The sequence below is a fragment of the Culex quinquefasciatus genome, chromosome 2 (assembly GCF_015732765.1).
Source record: "Culex quinquefasciatus strain JHB chromosome 2, VPISU_Cqui_1.0_pri_paternal, whole genome shotgun sequence".
Lineage (NCBI taxonomy): Eukaryota > Metazoa > Arthropoda > Insecta > Diptera > Culicidae > Culex > Culex quinquefasciatus.
The window spans coordinates 194,017,790-194,041,286 of NC_051862.1; the positions used below are offsets into that span (position 1 = coordinate 194,017,790).

The 23,497-nt window shown below is 35.5% G+C and overlaps 1 protein-coding gene across 1 annotated transcript in view; it reads left to right on the plus strand.

Moving 5' to 3' along the window:
• The window catches only part of LOC6034904 (serine/threonine-protein phosphatase PP2A 65 kDa regulatory subunit), a 45,477-nt gene extending 24,533 nt beyond the window's left edge, over window positions 1-20,944 (plus strand). The window contains exons 6-11 of the mRNA XM_038251614.1: window positions 17,403-17,469; window positions 17,526-17,775; window positions 19,628-19,785; window positions 19,866-20,083; window positions 20,470-20,635; window positions 20,703-20,944. Coding sequence (XP_038107542.1) covers window positions 17,403-17,469; window positions 17,526-17,775; window positions 19,628-19,785; window positions 19,866-20,083; window positions 20,470-20,635; window positions 20,703-20,781 — 938 coding nt within the window. The 3' untranslated portion in view covers window positions 20,782-20,944. The remainder of the gene's footprint in view (window positions 1-17,402; window positions 17,470-17,525; window positions 17,776-19,627; window positions 19,786-19,865; window positions 20,084-20,469; window positions 20,636-20,702) is intronic.
• The last annotated feature ends 2,553 nt before the right edge of the window (window positions 20,945-23,497 follow it).

Consider the following 23,497-nt stretch of genomic DNA (forward strand, 5'->3'; position numbering starts at 1 on the left):
TATCAAAATCAATCAATTCCTAGCATAATTTTGTCAACAGTCAGCGAGCTACTATTGAAAATGTTACATAATCTGTGAAAAATTCTCCATAAATTTAAAAAAGTTCGAAGGTAAAAAAAAAGGAAAAATATTTTAGTTCAGAAATTTAAAATAAATCATAACTAAAAATAAAAATATCGCACTTGTATATTGAAATAAGTTACAAAAACATGTCAGATTGAACATTTGAACGAACTTCGTTTCATATTTTTTATAAATATTTCATGACAATTATTTAATATTTTTGAATGTGATGTAAATTTCAAGAATTTATATTTCCTTATAGACAATGCCCTAAAACAAATGATTGCTGATTAAGAAATTGCACTTGAAAGGCTTTTTTCAGCTTTAATAATTGAAATTTAAAAAAGTTTCATTATTAAACCACAATCGCGCCTTCATAAAATGTGCAAGCAAATAAAAACTAACAAATCAAGCCCCCCTAATTGTGTCCGAAGGTGTGCTGTTGCTTCTACGTGGCATGCAACTAACCGCCGAAAGCCGTAAACATGCACTCCGTCGTATCGATGAGGATTTGATCGGCATATTCCGACTGGAAACACCAATAAAGTCCCTCACGCTCGCCGTAAAGTGTGAAGCAAATTGACGTGCATGCAAACTTGTCTTAAATGTGCACATTTGCACTTTGGTTTATAGCGGAAAGTTTCAAACTTTGGATCAATAAGTTGCAGGGTAAGAATGTAATTATGATTTATACCGATATTTTTTCAGCTTTTGTCACCTAACTTTTTTTTTCGTTTCGCTCGTTAGAATATTGTTTGACGTCTTCGAAAAGGATAAATATCAAACATACAGCACCAGACAAAATTTAAGTAGCAAAGACGACGTCAACCACTTTTTACGATACATAAATGTAGTTCGCTAAGAATGACGTCAGAGCTTTGTTACAACACAAAAAAACACTGGTTCCGTTACAAGCAGATGCGCAAATGATTCATTTCGTTATCAAACTTTTTCTCGGCATTTCTCAGCTGGGCTATATCGTATACATGATGGAGATTTTTAATTGCAGTCATTAGTGTGACAATACCCGAGTACTTGGGAAGATTCATCTGCGCTAAATTAAGACGAGTTCATGTGCAATATGATATGAGAATGGTCACATGCTAATCACGCTAAATAAGAAACTTAGAATTAGGAGACAGAACATAACAACGATATGCCATATAATCTAACAAGGAAGTTCGTTGAGGAGGAGGTCATAAATGAAATTATATTAAATGTGAACCTCAATTCATTTCATTATTATTCCTAAGCTGTTTTGAATTGATGTTTTTCGGCGATTAACCCTCTACAACAGCGATTCTCAACGGGGGTACCAGCCTAGAATAAGGTTGAGAATCGCTGCTCTACAACATAACCCCGCCTTTAGACGGGCTTCGATCTAAAGAATTGCCAAAATTTAATTTTCCTAGCGATTTTTGATCTTAAAAAAGCATTGTAAAGAAGAACTCTTAAAATTTTAGAAAATTTCATGGTTGAAAATTTAACTTGTTTTATGTGACTTTACCAATGTTTTTAAAAATGTCATTTTTTAGAGGTCAACTTTGGCTGTGTTTTTTACTAACATTTCCTATATTTTCAGTAATAAGTTCTTATCGGTAATATTTGTAGTGTCCCAGACTATGCCTCTACGCATTTTTTTTTTGCAATTTAAATGATGATGGTGCCATTCTATAGCCGAAATTGTGAAAAACTTGCTAAAAATTGAAAAGTGCCTGTGAAAAAATTAGATAGGCAAAATAAAATTATATTAGGTGGTAGAATAGACCAAATACTACCAAAAACAAACATAAAATAAACAAGTTAAACGCAAAATAAAATACTAAAAATAAAACAAGAAAAATCTTAAATAAGAGAAGTAAAGTTTTGTGTAGAACAAAAGTTGTTCAAAATGAGCTCCTCAGCAAGGGAAAAATAAAAATTTTCGAAAAAAAAAATGGGCGGTAAAGGGTTGGAGAACACAATTTTAAAACGTTTTTTCTTACGTTTCGGCCTACTTTCCTCCTTTCGGCCATCATCAGAATCTTAAAACCCTTCTTCCAGCTGCTACTCCTTCTGCTGGATTGTCTGGACTGGAATTTTAGTTCAGAAATTGTATCCACAAAGAAAACTTTATTTTGAAATTCATGGCTTTGAAAAAAAATCATTTCAATTAAATTTCTGAACAAAAACCCAAACTAGTATATATTTAATGTCTGAAGAAAATTTATAGAAAATTTTCTGATCTCTTTGAAAAAAATGTAGAGAAGCAAGCAGCAAAACACACAACACAAAAAATCGGCCTCTTTTCGATTTTGTACCTCATCACGGTGATCCCAATTTATCGTCTTTTTCAATAATAAAAAAGATTCCAAATATTCTATCGGATTAATTTTTATGTTTCGTTTTTTTTCTGTTGGTCTATACAACTTCGTACAATTTTGCCCACTGTCAGTACAAAAAGGCCATTGAAATATTTAAAAAAGCTGTATCTTGTGAACTCTGTTTGATTTGATGTCTTCGGCAAATTTGAAGATATTTCTTAGAACTTTTCAGAAGGTAATACTTACATTCTAGAAAACAAAATTAACAAAAATGTATAAAAAATTGCGTAGCCATTACATAACAATTTTTGGATATTTTTAAATGACCAAAACATCCCATTTTTAAGTTATGGCATAAGTTGGTCGAAATTAATTTGGCAGTATTGCCAATGGAAATCCATACTTAATCTACCCTCATTTGGCTGGAACCTTCCTCTCGCCTAAAAAAGAAAAGCTTTGGATCAAAAAAATCAAACTACATACAGACTTTTTGTCAAGAATATACAGACAACGCCTTTGAAGAAAATGGCAACCGTATAAACGGCTTTTTGTGGCGATCAAACATGGCTAATAAGGTTATGTAGAAAATCACCCTGTAGGACCTGAAAGTGGACCACATCCGGACAAAATTCGTTCAGCGAAAGCCGTGAAAAAATCTAGTGCATATTTTTTAACAACATCCTCACACACGCACAGACATTTGTTCGGAGTTTGATTCTGAGTCGATGAGTATAAATGAAAGATGGCCTAGGAGGTCAAATTCAAATCAAATCAAATTATTCGCTCTACAGCATTGCCTTGGCGTTCTCGATTGCGAGATTCCTACTCGAAACTAGGTGTCCGAAGGCTTGATTGTTGAGGCAATTGCAAACCTCTTTTTACACCTAAGCTTCCATCCACCCCGGGATTCGAACTGACGACCTTTGGATTGTGAGTCCAACTGCCTACCAGCGACTCCACCGAGGCAGGACCCAGGGAGACGACTCCTACACCTGGACTGAGCTAACTACCTAACACCCTTAAGGTTAGACCGGGGCCAACATTTACTTCCCCATCCGACGGAAGGCGTGGTCAGACAAATTTCGTCTCGAAAAATGCCACCAGGACCGTCTGGGATCGAACCCAAGCCGACTGGTGAGAGGCAACCACGCTTTCCCATACACCACTGTCCCGGACTTTAGGAGGTCAAATTAAAAAGTTAATTTTCCAAGTGATTGCCCAAGTAACCACAAGCACTAAATTGAAGTATTTATTCAGTACTAAATCAGCACTCGAATGCTTTGAAGTAGTAAATAAGCTTTGCGAATGCCTCAAAGTACCAAAACTTTGCAGCATTACAACTGGCATTAAATCACCATTTACGACCTTGAAAATGTGCTTCAAAGCATTTGATGTTTATCAACAAAGTAACCCATCCATACGGGAAACATTTCAGCCAGTCACGCTGTTATTGACTTTTATCCTTCTCCCGTTATACTGTTCCAATAAGCGTGCGGGCTAAGGCGCATTTCCCCCAGTATGCAACAGTTTTATTTTTGCGTGAACTGGGTTCAATTCCCGCTGACTGAAGTTTTTTTTTTTTGTTTTTTTGTTTGTGGAAAACTGCAGCCTGTAATTAAGCCAAATTTTTCAAAACATATGCCCAAAGCACAAAGGACATTATCAAAAGTTCTCTGGTAAATTGAATGACTTTTCTCACAAGCAAAAGCTGCTTTCCGGAAGTTTCGGACTCGTCAATAATTTTCGTCCAACAAAATGACAACGGGTTTTTCTCATGAACCAGAAACTCGAAACAGCAGAATGAAAGTCTTCCTTAATGTTCGATGCATCAACCACATCGATTAAAACTTTCAAAACAAACACTCATTTCAGAATACATCAGTTGGCTGGCGCGCATCCTGGAGATTGACGAGAAAAATGCAAGAATAACATCAAAGTGTCACACTTGCACATGAAACGCAACAGGAGAAAATAAAAACAAAGGAGGCCCACCACCAAGTGTGTGGAGCAGCTAGCTGTCCTTTTTTCCCCCAGCCTTAACGTCGATAAAGCAGTTTTTTTGTTCGAGCTTTCGGTGAGGCATTAAATCGGCATCACTGTGCGCTACGTGAAATATTTCTCAAGGGAAAAGTGCTGTTTTAATGTTTTGAAGCATTATTTGCTGGTATTAAATGCCAATATAATGCTGATATAATGCCGCTATTTAGTGCCTCGCGGTTACTTGGGTAGCCTCTCCTCAATGAGGAAGACAAAAAAGTCGAAGATAAATAAATGTTGGACTGTTTTTTAGATGTAAAGTCTAATTTGCAATCGAAAAGTTTTTTACATAAATTTCGGTATCGTGAACCGTTTTCAAGTTGAGCCACTCTGAATTGATTTTTTGACGATTTTTTTTTAATTGTAGTGGAAATATGCCCATTTTAAGCCTAATAAGCGGACCCATTTTTCTATTTTCAGCTTAGTGCTTTTTTTCTTCCAACGCTATTTTGGGTCTGCTTAGTGTTGCCAAAATTGATGAAATTTTAAGCGAACACTCACGAAAAGTAGTATTTATAGAGAAAGTTTCATGGCATCACTGGCTCACTCCAACAGGCGCTGCTGGTGGTGTTGGTGGCCACCCTTTGTTCTTTATTTGTCTTCGCTTCTTGCTCGGTTTTCTTCAGCCTTCGATTGAAATGGGTGGTCAAAATTGAAACGTCAAAAGACTTATCGCGTTTGTTTTTTTCGATGGCGCTTGCTAATTATTTACATGTTTCGGGATTATTTTTCAAGTAAGTGACTAAGTAATGGTCAATAGAACATGTTGCCGGTAGTTGGAAGCAATTTTATATCTTAAGCACTTTGAAATCATTGGTGCAAGTGAAAAGATATTGATGGCGACTTTCGTTAAGCAGTTAACCTCTGATCTTGCGTGTGGATGTGTGTGCCAACAAAATGATGAAAAATGGTCTCGCAAAATAGAAATTATGATCAAAAGTGCATTCAATTTGACCTTTTTGGCCGGTAAATGGCATAAATTTGCGTGCTTACTCGAGGCGGTACTGTTGCTGGTAAGTTTATAGCCTAAATAGTATTTTTGGAGCTTTAATCGAGCATCAAACTCTCCATATGACGAAGATAGGTGTTTGATTAGAAAGGGTATATTTCCCCTAGGAGTCAACTAAGCATGGCCAACGTCTCAACGTCGTAGCAAGAAAGTATCGTGGAATTTTCAAAAATATTTTCGAAATTTTCAAATCATTTTCCGAAGCTTCAGAGAATTGCTCTGCGACATAACATAACTTTATATGTGGATAGGCTTCTAAAAATATTCAATTAACAAATTTAGTAGAAAGACTTATAACTTAAAAAAATAGTTTCGCAATAAAATAATAGTTAAAAACTATTCCAATATTTTACCTCCTGAGAAAAACTATATTTTAAGTTTGAAATGTATTAGTATAACATCTAATTTCGGTGTAATCTTCAAGAATTACTCATGTTGCAATTGTTCACTCTTTTTATATGTTTCACGCTGTAAAATTAAAAGACACATTCTCCGTTCGATTCGCTCGACCTTGGGCGTACAGGTCTAATTAACGCAGATATTCTGCACGGTTCAGTTATGCGATCCATCTAGCACATATCTATTCCTAAACCAAAGGCAAACCCGATCCTATTAGTCAGTCAGAGTGGGTATGCTTCTGAAAAGCGATTTCCACTCCTCGGTAAGCCGAGCCGAGCCAAGTTAACCGGTTCCACGAGTAAAATCCAAAGCGGTGACCGTTTTGCGCACAAGAAGGTTGGGAAACATTCCCGGCTACATTTACACCATTTTTAACCTGCCAAGGCCAAGCATCGACTGTATGCTTACTTCTTGTGGGCACCTTGGTGGTACCCCGCCAGTGGAAATTAAATCAAAAGCAATGCGCAGAAAAAAAATAGAGAACATAAATCGGAACGGCCGATTGGGCCGGCCTGGCCACCGAAGACCAGTTATTGCCCCATAAGTACTTAGTAGATGTACTCGGTTGGAAGCTTTCGAACCTCGGACGGAACTCGTCAGCAGCAGCGGCGGCTCAGTTCTCGTCGATTCTATAGAGGGGGCAGCAGCCTAATTACCTGCCCGTTCGAATAGGTCGTCGAAGACGACGGTCGTTGCGAAATTTTGGTTCCATTTCGGTTCATTGAAGGTGAACAGGGCTAGAGGTGAGCTCTCGCGGAGAAGCGACTTAGAACATTGACCACTTGGTGAAGAGACCTGTCGGAAAATACCTGCTGGAAAACTTTCCACGACAAACACCGCGTACCTACAGAAGGGAGGTTAGGTTAGATGGCGTGAGTGCACGTCAGCTGAACTTAGTCCGTGAACGACCGTTGATCTGCGCAGGTAATCGTGTAGTCGATTGAGTGATTTAAGCGAGATTATCGAATCGTGTGTGCGCGGTTTATTGCAAGTGCACCCTGGTGAGAGATAAACATCTATCGGTAATGATAGTGAATCAGCGGGGCAAGTTCAACCAGCAAAGAAGATAAATTACGGGAAGACACTCAACGACTGGTAATCCAGAAGGAAGCTGCTGTTTTAAGGAGTGATCCACGATGCCATCTGGGATGAAGAAAGTGAAAAATCCAAGTAAGAGTCTGGGGGTGATTTAACTATTAAAGTTTGTTTAGGAAACTTGCGGTCAGTGCATATCAAATTAAAGTTCGACCAGTTTCGATAGTAAACATCAGGAAGCACTGCAAACACCAGAGGCCTGACTCATTTCACGATTTATTGCGTTTAGAAGTCAGAGAAAACAAGCAGTATGACATCCTGCTACCCTTCGTTTTCGCTCAAACTAGAATCTGAAGCTCTTCCTGGTTTTTTGTTGTTGGATGCCTGTGGAGACAGTGTGAGTTGGGCCTGATGTATAGAGAGTGAAGCAAGATTCGTTTCTTGTTCGAGCGTAGTCAAGAAGCCATGAAATCGGATTGAAAGGATTATTGGAAAAACAGGTTAATAGATTTCTTTAACAACATTGCATGTTGCATATCGTCATACAAAAATTAAGTGATGTTTGAGTGACATTCAACAAACTTCAATTTAAATCACTGCACTGTCACTGTTAAATGTCACATATGAAATTTCATCAATTTAGAGTTAATGAAGCAGTGGGAAATGTTGATAATCACTGTGTTTCTTACAAATTTAAGTCTAAATGTTAGCGAATTGAATTGATCACGTCAAATTGAGTATTAGTAAGGTTTTTGCCTTTCTTACAAAAGAAAGGATTAAGGTTTGCTTTTGGGAAAGCGCTTTTCTCAGAAATCTTAAAAAAATCGAACACGGCGAGGAATCGTCCCAGGAAAAAATCCTATTACTAAATAGAAGGTTTAGATGCGCTCTTTCGATTGAATTTTGGCCTGAAACCCGGAACTCAAAGTCTGATTATTGAGAGCTCTTTTTCTGAAATACTTGAGTTATGTCTGTATCCACTCCTAAAAATTTGTGTCTTCCATCATTGGAAAACCGCTCGTAAAACCCACAATTTTTATAAGTCAAATTTATAGACGTGGGGTCGGAGACGACCATTTTATCTTCCGATTCACAATTTTCGACCAATAAATGTGGCAAAGCCATTTTTAGAGGTATTTTTTGGACAATTTTACAGATAACACTATCAAATTAAAAGAATTCAGTTTCAAACAAAAATCCATGGGAAAACATGCGCCATAAACTGCTTGGGCCCAAAATTTGAAGCTTTTCCAAAATGTAATTCCAAAGATATAGCCATATTAGTGTTTTTCGTCTTATTTTTACCCTATTTTTTCCCATTAAATTTTTGGTTTTATACAGAATCATATACTGAACATCAAATTCGAAGTCCCGACTCGTTCTCGCTCGAAAGATCGACAAGTCGTCAAGTCGAAGCATAAACGCCAGCACATTTACGCTTGCGCGTGATAATGTTCTTTCTGGCTTCTCATAATAGATCGACAAAGTGCAATAGTGACACATATTTTTGTAAGTTAATCATAGACTAAAATTAAAGACTGAGTACCCTTTATTTTTTTTCTATTAATGTCAATCCAATATGTTTTTCTTAATTAAATTTAAATATCTTGTGATCCATAATGTACCTCTGAAATTTAAAAAAATGGCATTTGAGGTTTAGCCTAAAAATATTTGAAGCTTTAGGTCAAATTCTCACTGGGTGGTATCATTTTGTTTCTGAAAAATTAATTGCACCAATATATTTGTCGGAGTTTCATCATTTTGTAAGAAAGGCTCTATTTCACCTCTGGTGATATTAAATCGGGTTTTCATTGTTTTTTCTGAAAAAATCAATGCTCGCTTAAAATTTCAAAAGGTCCTTTGTACCTAGGAAACTGATGGCACATTAATTGATTTGAAAGTACTCTAGAGTTAAATGTATAACTAAGTTTAATAACCTTTTATAAAATATATAGAATTTGGCGAAAAGTTAAAACAAAGGTTCAAATTTGTTCAAAATTTACTAGATACTAATTAATTGATTTGAAAAGAGTCCTATTTTTTTAATGTAATTCACATGACAAATGGGTAATTCTCCGATTTGCGTGAAACTTTAACCTAAAGGGTAATTTTTATCCCAGATCACGAATGCGAGCGACATTTATTGATATCTCTTGACGGATGGACGGAAGACCCCTCCCATTTTTTGAGAATGCAAAAAAGACGTGTTTTTCAATAATTTGCAGCATGGTGATGGTTTGGATATTGGCAGTCAAAGTGACTTCAATGTAAAATTGGACGCCCGATTTGATGGTGTACTAAGAATAAAAAAACCTATTTTTCATCGAATAAAATACAAAAAATGTTCCAAAAATTCTGCCATGTTGCGTTAGTCCACTGTTGAAAAATTGTGATATGTCATTTTATGGGACTTTTAATGTACTTTTCGACTAACCAAAATGATCCACTTTTTCATTTTAAGATTTCGTATTTTTGAAACTTTCCAGGTTATTTTTTAAAGTGTAACAATGTTTCACAGAATTGTAGAACAGATGCTCACAAAAAAATGATGTATAAACATAAGCTGTTGGCTTATAATCATCACGAATTAAAGTGATTTACATCACTGTTTCAGGTGGGTCTCGTGGCGCAGGGGTAGCGGCTTCGGCTGCCGATCCCGATGATGCTATGAGACGCGGGTTCGATTCCCGCCTTATCCACTGAGCTTCTATCGGATGGTGAAGTAAAACGTCGGTCCCGGTTTCTCCTGTCTCGTCAGAGGCGCTGGAGCAGAAATCCCACGTTAGAGGAAGGCCATGCCCCGGGGGGCGTAGTGCCAATAGTTTCGTTTTTTTTACATCACTGTTTCAGCAACAATTTATAATCAATAATTTTCATTGATTTGACTTTCAAAATTTTGATAAGAAACCGCATTTTAATTAAAAAGAAGTAAACATATTTATTTATGGTAACCGCTTTAATCATTAAAAAGTGGTTTTTAGCAAAATAATGAAAAGAAAAATCATGTTGTTGTACTAAAGGCGGTTTATTAAAAATGCTTTTCTCTCTAATGGCGTTTATATCACATAGTCAAATCAATGAAAAATATTGATTTCGCTTGTAAATTGCTGTTATAAAACAATACAAATGGTTTGATAGCATAAAAATGCTGGCAGTAGCTGAAACAGTAATGTAAGTGATAAAACTGAGTTTTCATAGATAATTTTGAAATTTCGCTATTTTTATTTTACAAAAACGACTAGTTGAAAAAGCAAAATTGTTCTGAAAGAAGTTGCCTACAAGATGATGGAATTGGTTTTGATTGCATAAAAAAAGTTTGTTTTTTGGAGAGAAATTTGAAAAAAAAATTAGGCAAATAATTTCATTTTTTTAACTTTACCTTGATGCCAATGAAAAATGGCGACTTCCTGGATCAATACTAATACAGAAAATTATTGATAGGACTCTTAACTATAATTTTAAGTGAAATAAGGGGCAATTTGAACGCATTTTCAAGGTTTCATGATATTTTCTATAAAAACAGGCGAGCCCGATGGTTTTCGCCACATCACTACAAGTCATGCTTAAACATATTTTTGAAAAATCTTAATTATTTTAAATACTTATGCATTTTAATGCTTCATAAGCTTATCCTAATAGTACCCAAAATGCTCGCCACACGTGTAGAAATCCTGTTAGCTAATCCGGTAACTCTATTTTGTCGTTTTTGTAAACATAGAAATTATTCCAAAATCGTCTACTTATTACTCGATTTCGCTGTAAATATTTACAAAATCGACAACATTGTTCGAAAAATGGAACATTTCTATGTTTACAAATTCGACAACATAAAATTACCGGATTAGCTTAAAGAACTTCTATCCGTACGGTTGATTTGGATTGACAACACTGAGTTAGACGTAAGCAAACGAAAAGATTTTTTTGGGGATATTATACCAATTGCTTTCAAATCATGTCCACCTTTAACAGAACAGTGACGATCCCAAACTTGTTAGGTATAATAAACTTTGAATTTCACCCTGAGGCACCCCTTTCCCACTGATATTCACCTGAAAATCAAACATGCCAGCGCAAAGCGTATCAATATGACCAAGAACATGCACCAGAACGACACGAAGCTTACAACCCTTATGAGAAAATTAAACGCCCATGTTCAAGTTCTGCCCGAGTCCGGTGGACAACATTCCGCTGCGTTCTAGCTGGTCGACCGCCGGCCACTAGGGTCGACTATATTTCATCACCTCCGGTCGTACCGGACACCGGTCAATGAGCTGCACTTGGCCCTCAATTCGTTCTTCAAAACCGTTCAAAGCCCTTCCGATGGGGGGGCTGAACTCTATATTGAAGGGCCGTGAATAGTTTTTGTTCCGCCAACTCACCTTTTCTAATATCTAGGGCCTCAATGAATGAAGATGAAAAAAAAAGCGCACAGGTTGTCGTTTGCCACCGTGTACAACTCTATTTGCCACTCGACATTGACTAAGGGCGTGCGGGAGAGGGTCGGTGCGGTCAATTGACTATTCATATTCATTCTCCCGGCCGCCGCAACCCATGCCATGTGCATAATTTGCTTCAAGGGCACTACATGTGGTCGCGGCGTTCAAGTGTATCGAAAGTAAACACTTGAAGAAGTGGAGGCGTTCTTAAGTTCTAAACCACGGAATCTCTGCGTTCTACGCGTGGCTCTAGCGTGCCAGAATGACTAGTAATTATGAGTTCTAGTATCTTGTACTTGCTGAATCACTAACTATTGGCTGTTAACCATATGTTTGCAAAAGCAATTGAACTTGAGGGTTTGTATGGTTCTTTAGAGATTGTTTTGCTTGAGTCACAAGTTGTGATTAGTTTTTTTATACGCACATTATTATGTATGCACTATATTTTATCTCGCAATTTATGACTTCTACGACCAAATTCAAAGAAAGCATCTGAGCAAACCTTCAAAAACTGTTTTTTCAACGCAGCAATTCAGGGTTAAGTTTGTAAAGAAAAGTGATGTTCGAGGTAGGTACTTTAAGAGCTATTAAAAAATCTTTTTCGTTTTTTTTTAAGACAATTAGTTGTACAAAATCCAAAAAAATCATAATACAGAATATTTTTCATCACTCCTGAAAGTTACAACAAGTTATATAATGATTAAACTGAGTAAGAGACGAAAAAAGCCCAACATTTTTCCATGCGGACTGTCAAACTTTCTGAGCGTTTTCTATAAACATCGAATTGATTTACGAATGCCACGATATTTCGAGATGGAATGGACCAAATTGGCTGAAATTTGAGGTGGAGACTCTCAATACATATCCCGTGTGCATGACGAAGCCCAATTATGAAATTTTGCTTTTTACAAAAATACAAAAATAAAAAAACCGACGATTTTTTATATGAAAAACATAAAAATATTTTTATCTTTCTTTTAATAAACTTTTTGAAAATCGGCCTTCGTCATGCATACGGAACTGGTTTAACAAGTCATCACCAAAATTTTGAGCTTATTTGGTCAAATCAGTGTTGAGATATCATGACACCCGTTTATTTGAAACTGCTAACTTCAACTAGTTTTGACTCGGCAAGGATTCAACCAAATTTCTCCAAATTTGTTTGGTTAAGAGATGAAAATGTATATTTAAAAACCTTCAAAACAGAATTAATTTTTTTGTTCAAATGTGTTCTCATACCAACCTCCGATTTTTTTGTCGATTTACATGTAACCCCTTAAGGGTCAAAAGTTACAGCCATTTTAATGTAAAAAAAAAGATGCGATTTTTAAACTCAAATATCAGGGATATTTTTCATCAAACTCGAGATAACTTAATTTGAAAATGTCTAATTTTCAATAGAAAAGTGTTTGGGGCACCTTAACAAAATCAAAAATTGTCCAACTACATGTTTTGCCTTCCTCACCTTACTGAGGAAAGGCTATAAAATCACTTGAAAAATGAACTTCTTAATTCGACCTCGTAGACCCACCTTCACGTATACCTATCGACTCAGAATCATGTTCTGAGCAAATGTCTGTGAGCAATTCTCTACAAAACCGGCCGATTTCGACCATTTTTATTTTTTGTATTTTTTGATTTGGCTCAAACTTTGTGGGGGCCTTCCCTATGACCAAAGAAGCCATTTTGCATCATTAGTTTGTCCATATAAATTTCCATACAAATTTGGCAGCTGTTCATACAAAAACGGTACGTAAATATTCGAAAATCTGTAACTTTTGAAGGAATTTTTTGATCAATTTGGTGTCTTGGGCAAAGTTGTAGGTATTGTTAAGACTATTTAGAAAAAATAGGTACACGGAAAAAAATTTCCCGATTTTTATTAACTTTTTTCACAAAAACTCAAATTCCCAAAATACGTATTTTTTGATTTTCGAGATTTTTGATATGTTTTAGGGACAAAATCCGCAACTTTTGAGCTATAGAGAAACATGGTCAAAATCTGCCGCCGAGTTATGATTTTTGAAAACTGGTGATTTTTGAAAAATCGAAATTTTATACATAAAATTTTTTTGACCTCATTTTTTTATGCAAAATTGAACTTGCAATTGAAAAGTACTTTACAGATTTTTTGATAAAGGGCTCCGTTTTCAAGATATAGCCACCGAAAGTTTGATTTTAGCGAAATATTTGCAGTTTTCGATTTTTAAAATAGTGACCATGAGTGACCATTTCTAAAATATTTTTTTGAAAAGTTCAGAAAATTTGCTATAAAATTGTCTAAGAGACATTGAAGATTGGACCTCTGGTTGCTGAGATACAGCGGCTTAAAGAAAAAGAAACACGAAAATTGAAGTTTTCTAAGTCTCACCCAAACAGCCCACCATTTTCTAATGACGATATCTCAGCAATTAATGGTCCGATTTTCAATGTTAATACATGAAACCTTCGTGAAATTTTCCGATCTTTTCGAAAAAAATGTTTTGAAAAAAAATAAATCAATACTAGCATTTTTAATGGGCATAATATTCAAAGTTTGGCCCTTTTAAAATGTTAGTCTTGATTTAATTTTTCAAAATATTTTTTCGAAAAGATCGGAAAATTTCACGAATTTTTAATGCATTAACATTGAAAATCGGACCATTAATTGCTGAGATATCGTCATTAGAAAATGGTGGGCTGTTTGGGTGAGACTTAGAAAACTTCAATTTTCGTGTTTCTTTTCTTTGCCGCTGTATCTCAGCAACCAGAGGTCCAATCTTCAATGTCTCTTAGACAATTTTATAGCAAATTTTCTGAACTTTTCAAAAAAAAATATTTTTAGAAATGGTCACTCATGGTCACTATTTTTAAAAATTGAAAAACTGCAAATATTTCGCTAAAATCAAACTTTCGGTGGCTATATCTTGAAAACGGAGCCCTTTATCAAAAAATCTGTAAAGTGCTTTTCGATTGCAAATTCAATTTTGCATAAAAAATGAGGTCAAAAAATTTTATGTATGAAATTTCGATTTTTTCCAAAATCACCAGTTTTTCAAAAATCATAACTCGGCGGCAGATTTTTTGACCATGTTTCTATAGCTCAAAAGTTGCGGATTTTTGTCCCCTAAAACATATCAAAAATCTCGAAAATCAAAAAATACGTATTTTGGGAATTTGAGTTTTTGTGAAAAAAAAGTTAATAAAAAAATCGGGAAATTTTTTTTTCCGTGTACCTATTTTTTTCTAAATAGTCCTTAACAATACCTACAACTTTGCCGAAGACACTAAATTGATCAAAAAATTCCTTCAAAAGTTACAGATTTTCGAATATATACGTACCGTTTTTGTATGAACAGCTGCCAAATTTGTATGGAAATTTATATGGACAAACTAATGATGCAAAATGGCTTCTTTGGTCATAGGGAAGGCCCCCACAAAGTTTGAGCCAAATCAAAAAATACAAATAAAATCCATTTCCGGTTTTGGTAGAGAATTGCTCCTGTGTGGATGTGTGTAGGTGGGTGGACAAAAAAATGTCACTCGATTATCTCCGGACTGGATGAACAGATTTTGACTGTATTAGTCTCATTCGATCCGTCTTGGGGTCCCATAGGTCTCTATTTAAAATCAGCAAGTTTAGTTAAGTACTTCAAAAGTTATGCTAAAAAAACGATTTTGGCGTATGTCCGGAAGATTGTAAAAAGGGTGGTTTTTGCAAGAAACCCTATCATGTTATACATTTTCAGAAAGGTATTAAAAAGACCTTTCCAATGAGCCCAAAACATTGAGGATCTGACAAACTTATCAAAAGATATTGGCACTTAAGTGTTATTTATACACTTTTTGGAGGCCGGATCTCAGATATTTCAGTAAAAGTTATGTCCGGGTCCATCATGCGACCCATCGTTAGTTAGATAATCAAAAGACCTTTCAAATGAGCCTAAAACATCAAGGATTTGACAACCCTATCAAAAGTTATTAGCACTTAAGTGTTATTTATACACTTTTTGGAGGCCGGAATTTAGATATTTCAGTAAAAGTTATGTCCGGGTCCATCATGCGACCCATCGTTAGTTAGATAATCGAAAGACCTTTCAAATGAGCCTAAAATATCAAGGATTTGACAACCCTATCAAAAGTTATTGGCACTTAAGTGTTATTTATATACTCTCTGGAGGCCGGATCTGAGATATTGTGATAAAAATTTTGTCTGAAGCTTCCATGTGAACTTTCGTTGGATAGGTTTTTTTTATCAGACCTTGCCGATGAGCCAGAAAAATTGAAGGTCTGCAAACCTAATCAAAAGAAATCAGTAATAAAATTGATTTGTTGAATGTTGCTATTTTTACTGAATGTATTGATTCTATGAATGTGAGGAAGGCACCAACCACCTAAAGGTGGATTAAGTATCGTTTTCAATGTAATTTTACCCGTCGATTTTGAATCTTCCCTCAAAATTGAGACAGATGTATGATCATCAAATGAAAACATAGAAACCTGAAATATGATCAAAAATCGATATTTCGACACTTTTTCTAAATTCTGAGGTTCATATACAACGAGCAAGCCGAAAGCTGTTTGTAATTTAGCGATCTGGACCACTGTGCATAGGGCAAAACTTGTTTTCACAGAAAAAAGTGTTTTCCCTGAAACTGCAGTCTGCAAACCATCTGTAGAAAGTGTGTTCTATGGAATAGTTTAGTTTACATTGTCAATAATTTATATTCTAGAGAAACAATACGCGTGCAACCAGGTATTTGCAATGGACATAAGCGCTTCGATCATTTTCACAACAGGTTTTATTCAGTTTCATCTTTGCTTTGAAAGAAAGCTTAAAAAATAATGTTTAACATTTTAAATTCAACTCTGGCTCTACTCGTAACCGCAGGTATTTGAGAAGTATTCCATAATCTCACAAGAGTCATGAACAAAAAACAATATGTTAAGTGCTTTTTAATTGATTTTCTGTTTTCATCAGCTTATTGCTTTCATCATTAAATGTTCTCAGCAAATAAATCAAACAAATAATTTTATAGTTTTTCAAGTGATAGTAATTTTTTGAGACTTATTCTTGAAAACAAGTAGACTAATTAGTTGGAACATCCAAAAATATGTGTCAAAAAAATAAAATTAAAAATATGATCAACAAAATATATAACAAACAATAAACATGTGGATACCTAATTTAATATATTTGTTATAAATTTGATCCGGCATTTTTCCATTCGTTAACATGCTTCCCTTAATAAAAGCTAAAAATATCACATTTGAACAGGAGTGCTGCGCCCATCTACGAGGCCCAATCAACGCAAATTGTTATTACACTGTAACAGTGTGCAAGATACCACTTAAGTCCACTACAGTGGAAGCTCTATTGCGATTAATGGCAAAACTGATAACGACGCGGTATGTATTTTTCGGTGAGATTCTTTAAAAAAATTATCATAATACGGATAATTCTTTACAAAATTGGTAAATTAATTAAAAAAATAAATATTTTTACAAATTTTCTCATTTGTACCGGTTTACGTTCAAATCAGCCACTATAGTATATCCACAGTTTGAACGAGTACTCCTGACCGAACAACTTGTGACAAAAGGGAAGCAAAACAGTTTAAGCGCCGTTGATTGATGTCAAGTGTTAATCGACCCAGGCGTGTATTTGTTTATTTATGCGTACGGTGTGGACACTAAACCTATAGGGTCGGATTTTTTTTATTGCTGTTTGGGGTTCATAAAAAAGATCTTGGCTCGATGATTGAACCGAACGACTAGCGTTATCGAGCTATATCGGTGTAAAATTCGGAATGATATAAAGCTGTTAGCTTTATGGAGACGCTAATACATGGTTTAGGTTTTACCTGTTTATGCTCAACTGAGACCATGTTCCGGAACAAAAGATCGACGCCCCGAAATAACATGCTAAATGCGGAAATAATAAAAAAACGTAAAAATAATACTCAGATTGTACGAACCCAATGAAAAAGTCTTAATTAGTGCAAATCGGCTGCTCGATTCACTCAATAAAAGCAAACAGATTTAATTGATAACGTTTCTGCAGATTCACTGTTCCAGCAAATTTATTCCATCAGCTTTGATATTTATTTTCATTCGTGATTCACCCTTTCTGCTTCGCAGGGCTATGGGTCGGCATGAAACCAACCAAATCGCAACTGGGAACAGCAAAATTTATGTATTTTTACGGGTAAGCAAAACAAATAAATGCCTCCGAAATTCACCCAAACAAATCGTAACTTTCAGCTCAAAGTTCGAGGATCACGAATCGTACGACCTGGACCAGGCGGAACAGATCGTGAGCCACGAGAAGTTTGACGCGCGCAAAAAGACGGTCATGTACTTCCACGGGTACATCGAGTCGCCGGAGGTGGAGAGCGTACACGTGATCGTGGACGCGTACCAGAAGCGCGGCGACCACAACCTGATCGTGCTGGACTGGACGAATCTGGCTGACGGGAGCTACCTGCTCGAGGCGGTGCCAAATTGTTTGAAGGTATGTAGTGGTCAACAATTAGGATGAAATTCTATGCTTTAGTTTGATACATTTTTCATGTGTTTTATCTGATTTTGTCAAAGAAAAAGATACCTGGGTAATTCTCCGCCATCTCACACAGCAGTTGCCCCGACCCCTCTTTGATTTGTGTGAAACTTTGTCCTAAGGGGTAACTTTTGTCCCTGATCACGAAACCGAGGTCCGTTTTTTGATATCTCGTGACGGAGGGGCGGTCGGTCGGTTCCATTTTTGAACATGCGAAAAAAGAGGTGTTTTTCAATAATTTGCAGCCTGAAACGGTGATGAGATAGAAATTTGGTTCCAAAAGGACTTTTATGTAAAATTAGACGCCCGATTTGATGGCGTACTCAGAATTCCGAAAAAAACGTATTTTTCATCGAAAAAAACACTAAAAAAGTTTTAAAAATTCTCCCATTTTCCGTTACTTGACTGTAAAAAATTTTGGAACATGTTATTTTATGGGAAATTTAATGTACTTTTCGAATCTACATTGACCCAGAAGGGTCATTTTTCATTTAGAACAAAAAATTTCATTTTAAAATTTCGTGTTTTTTCTAACTTTGCAGGGTTATTTTTTAAAGTGTAACAATGTTCTACAAAGTTGTAGAGCAGACAATTACAAAAATTTTGATATACAGACATGAGGGGTTTGCTTATAAACCTCACGAGTTATCGCGATTTTACGAAAAAAAAGTTTTGAAAATGTTGGTCGTCGTTGATCATGGCCGTTCATGGTCACCCGCGACAGACACAGACGACGAAACAAAGGGAAACGCAAAAAGTAACTTTTTCAAAACTTTTTTTCGTATAATCGCGATAACTCGTGATGTTTATAAGCGAACCCCTTATGTATGTATATCAAAATTTTTGTAATTGTCTGCTCTACAACTTTGTAGAACATTGTTACACTCTAAAAAATAACCCTGCAAAGTTAGAAAAAACACGAAATTTTAAAATGAAAATTTTTGTTCTAAATGAAAAAATGACCAAAATGGGTCAATGTAGATTCAAAAAGTACATTAAATTTCCCATAAAATCGCTTAAAATTTCATCAATTTTAGCAGCACTAAGCAGACCCAAAAGAGCGCTGGAAGAATTATTAGATTATGATTAGAATGCATTTTTGAAATATTTTTTTTTTAATGCTTGTAAAAGGATTAGCATAACTTTTAATAAAAGTGAAAATAAACAGAAATGTTCACAAAAAGTTGCTCTACTCGTTGGTGTACTTAGTTTTAGTAAATTTCAAGGAACAATCCAGATTATCCAGCATCATTCAAACACGACCGCTGATTAGGCTTAAAATGGGTATATTTCCCCTGTATAAAACATGAAGCCTAAAAGGGTTAAACTGAAATCTAATATTATATAAGGCTAGTAAACATTTCATCAAAAATGTTTGCCCCTCAGCCAAAAAAAAGGTTTGCATCTTTTTCAGATCCGTTTTCCGAAAATTAAAAAAAAGGTTTGTTAGTTTTACAATACACAGTTTGTAATCGATTTTACAAGTTTTCTCACTGAAAAAGAAAATGTTTAATGTTAACATTAATGATTTTTTGTACCCTGATTTTTTTGGAGATAATATGAAAAGGAGGGGGAAACAAAAACTTGAAATTTAAAATAATAATTTAATAACTCTTTTTCACATTTTAAAGATTTTACCTCAAACAAAAGTGCATTTTTTTCGAAAATCGTAACTCAAAAAAAATAAATTGTTTCATTTAGTAAAACATTTATGAATTTTTAAACTGTTGAAACTTTTTATTAGCATTTCAAGATCAGAAAAACATAAATATAAGCAATTTAATAATTTTATTTCTCCTCCTTTCAGCTTGGCCAGAAGCTGGGCAAAGTTATACTTAACATGGTCAACTTTGGCTTGGACGTCGATAAGCTGCACATCGTGGGCCACTCGCTCGGCGCCCAACTGGCCGGGTACGCCGGCCGCACTGTGATATCGCAATCAGATAAGAAGATTAAGCTTAAGCGGTAAGTTGTGGCGGTGGAAGAGCGCAAAGTCTAGCTGATAATAATAATGTATATTTGTGCCGATTCTTTAATCTCCGTAGAATCTCCGCACTCGATCCAGCCTTCCCGCCGTTTTATCCGGGCGTGTTTGTGACGCACTTGAGCGACAAGGACGCTGACTTTGTTGACGTGATCCACACCGATGCCTGGCTGTACGGCGCCCCGGTCAGTACCGGAACGGCGGATTTTTGGCCCAACAATGGTAAAACCCTGCAGCCCGGATGCCCGAAAAGGAACTACAAGCCGCTCACGGACAACGGTAGGGCCCTACAAGCCATCAATTGTTTGCATTTTGTGTGAACCATGTTTGAGACTATCGCTAACCCAATGCAATTTTTATTTCTATTTTTGATCTACAATCTACCCTTAACCAACCTGTCACGTGTGGATGTCCCCTACCCCCTGCATGCCAACCACCCTCCCCCTCAAAACATTCCCCAATTTTCCAGTCGTGCCATACAAGTTGAACTCGCCAGAAGCCCATGCCTGTAGCTATGCATGTTTGTAACCTGCTTCCATTTATGCAACCATTTCAGCTGCTAAAATATGAATTATCCTTCCCAGCATACACATCAAAACCCCGTACTAATCGAAACCCCGCTAATAATACACTGCCCACACCGGTCTCTCTCTCTCTCTATTTAGATTTGTGCAGCCACCGGCGGTCCTGGTGGTTCTGGGCGGAAAGCGTTGCCGAACGGGGGACACAGAGCTTCCACTCGGTCCGCTGCAAGTCCTGGGGGGACTTCAAGGAGGGCAAGGTCGACCGGTCCGGCCAGGTGGTGCACATGGGCATCGACTGCAGCTCGGAGTAAGTCACACTTTGCATATTTAGCACGAACGGCCTAACGAATTTCCTTTTTGGGTTCTAATTTTAGCGCCAAAGGAGACTACTACCTGCAGACGAACGGCAGTCCGCCGTACTCCAAAGGAGTGTCGGGAGCCAAATTTGAATAGCATTTTAAGGGCACAGGTGCTGGGTACTAGCACTTTTTAGGCGTTGTACAAAGATTTGTTATTAAAGTGGTAAAAAGTTACGAAGTAACTTAGTTATGTAGGTAACTTTTAGTAAGACAGAATCCAGGCGACAATAAAAAAAAGTTATAAAATTTAAAGAAAATAAAAAAATCTTGACAAATTTTGGTATTTTTATTTGGTGATAGATCACATTTCTTTCCTTTGTATGCGAATCAAAAACATCATAATATTTTTTTCAGTTTTCAATTTTTTTTTCTCATATTTTTAATTTTTAATGTTTAATGTTTAAAAAAAGGTGCTATTAACATATTTCTAAACAATTACAAATTTAACCAACTCTAGAGTTTTTTTAAAGGTCCTTTAAGCTATTGTCTTTCATATATTTGTAGGACCTATTAAAATAACTCAAGAATTTTTCATGAATTTAAAGCAACATTTCAAATAAGGGGATATTATTGGCTTAGTGAACCAACATATTACCAACATATTATGCAAAACTTTTGATAGAAAACATGCTTCTCACTTCTTACTAATCAGATTAATACTTGATTTGAACTGAAAAAATGAATTTTAGAAGCCGTAATTGAGAAATAGATTATATTTCCCTTCATTTTTCTGTATTGTTTTTCATTTGCGTTAAGTTTAAAAACACGATTTAATCCTACCAGGGGTGAGATAGAGCCTTTCTTACTAAAGAATATAACTTTTTTCAATTCATAACATTGACTTTAATTATTTATAACGACAGCACAAAAGAAAGTAACATGATACAAAAAATCTTATGATGAAAGCAAGATATTATTAATTATGTGTTTTTCAAAAGAAATTGAAAAAGTAATTTTCACCAAAAGAATATTTTCCGATAGATGTCAAATTTGTTTCAGATGCTCAACCATGGTCTGTATTATGATTGTAGAAAGAAATTTCGTATCAAATTAGAAACGAAAAATGTTGGCGAGAGTCACCAGGTGGGCTTTTACCTTTTTTAGGGATTTTTTTTCCTTATGATAGGTCAAATGGCTCTAACTCCTGAACCAAATTATGAATCTCGATGAAAATTTGTGAGGTTGTAGAGTTGAGACAAATAAAAGATATGAAAATTAAATTTTTTTTACCATATTTTCATTTGGAAACTGTGTAATTCGTTGGAAAAATCTTATCACATCCGAAAACAGATGGGTATTTCGAAATTTGAGCAGCAATTCGCCCAGGTTCAGCACACTAGCTTTCATCTGCATTCAGAAGAATCAAAATCGGATTCGGGGGAGCTGAGAACGACGGGACACAGAATTTGGCAAAATTTTACCACACACGAACTTCACTCGATCTCCACAGAATGTATTTTCTCAAATTTCGAAGGTTGGAGATAGACGAGTTCTGTCAAGATGAATTGATAGAGCGTCGAAAATCGACGCGGTGTGATTTTTTAGCGATTTTTGCGATCAAAATTCATGCCGAATCGTCATATTTTCAAACATGAGTAAAACCTATACCTTTCTTTAGTAAGAAAGGCAAAACATGATTTTTCGTATGCTACTAATGATTTGCAAAGATCTGTATTCGTAAATAATGCATTTGATATCTCTTTCTACGTTAAAACCTAGAACTCAAGGCCCAAATTTTTAATATGATTAAAGCTATAACCTATGATTATTGCAGCTGAAAGATATTCAGAGATTTTTTTACTGAATTGTAATTCATCTTAAACAAAAAAAACTTATTTTGCCGAAAAAAATAAGGTAGTATCACCGCTCCGTTACGAGATATCGAAAAATGGATTCGTGGTCAGTGACCAAATGACTCTTAAGGACAAAGTTTCACGGCTACCGGGTCGGACCAACACAAATTATAGCATTTTTTACTGTGAAAAAATGTTTAATTTTAAATAATTTAGCTCGGCCTCTAGACGGGCTTCGATTTAAAAAAAAATCGCCAAAAATCAATTTTAAAACCAATTTTTGATGTTTAAAAAGCATTGGAAAAAAGAACTCATTGAATTTATGAAAAAATTGGGGTTGGAAGTTTCACTCATTTCATGTGACTTTGCCAATGTTTTTAGGAATTTAATTCAATGTCCGAGACTATGCCACTATGCATTTTTCTATTTCAGAAAATGTAAAAATCAAACAAAAAAAATTGCTTAAAACACGAAAAACTAATAAGGCACAAGATAATGATAAAAGGTGGTAGAATAATCCTAGAAAATAACCTTCCGAACACGGGAAAAATAAAAAAATCGAAAATAATTCTGCAGTAGAGGGGTAATAAAGGCAGAACATGATGGAATAAGTGAAATAAAAAAAGTAATCAAATCATTAAACAAGCAAGAGTTTATTACAAGTAATTGTATCAAGCAGAATGTATTTATTATAATCTTAAAATTTAAAAATTATGCTTGCACTCATCTCAACATCGTTTTGAGTAGAAATTGAACCAAACAATTGTTGCAGCTGTAAAAGATACGCTGAAAAAGACTATGCAACACTCGGATAAGTCACCGTGAGAGACTTTCAATTTGAATTCCTTGCCCTGATACAAAGTGTAAACTAACAGGATATCGTTACCAAATAAATTACAAAATTTTACAATTACAATTACCATCAAAATAGCGTTAAAATATAGCTAACAGCTAATTACAGTTCTCATTGTCATTATATTTAGTAAGTCAATATAAGAATAAAGGGCTTGAAAACAA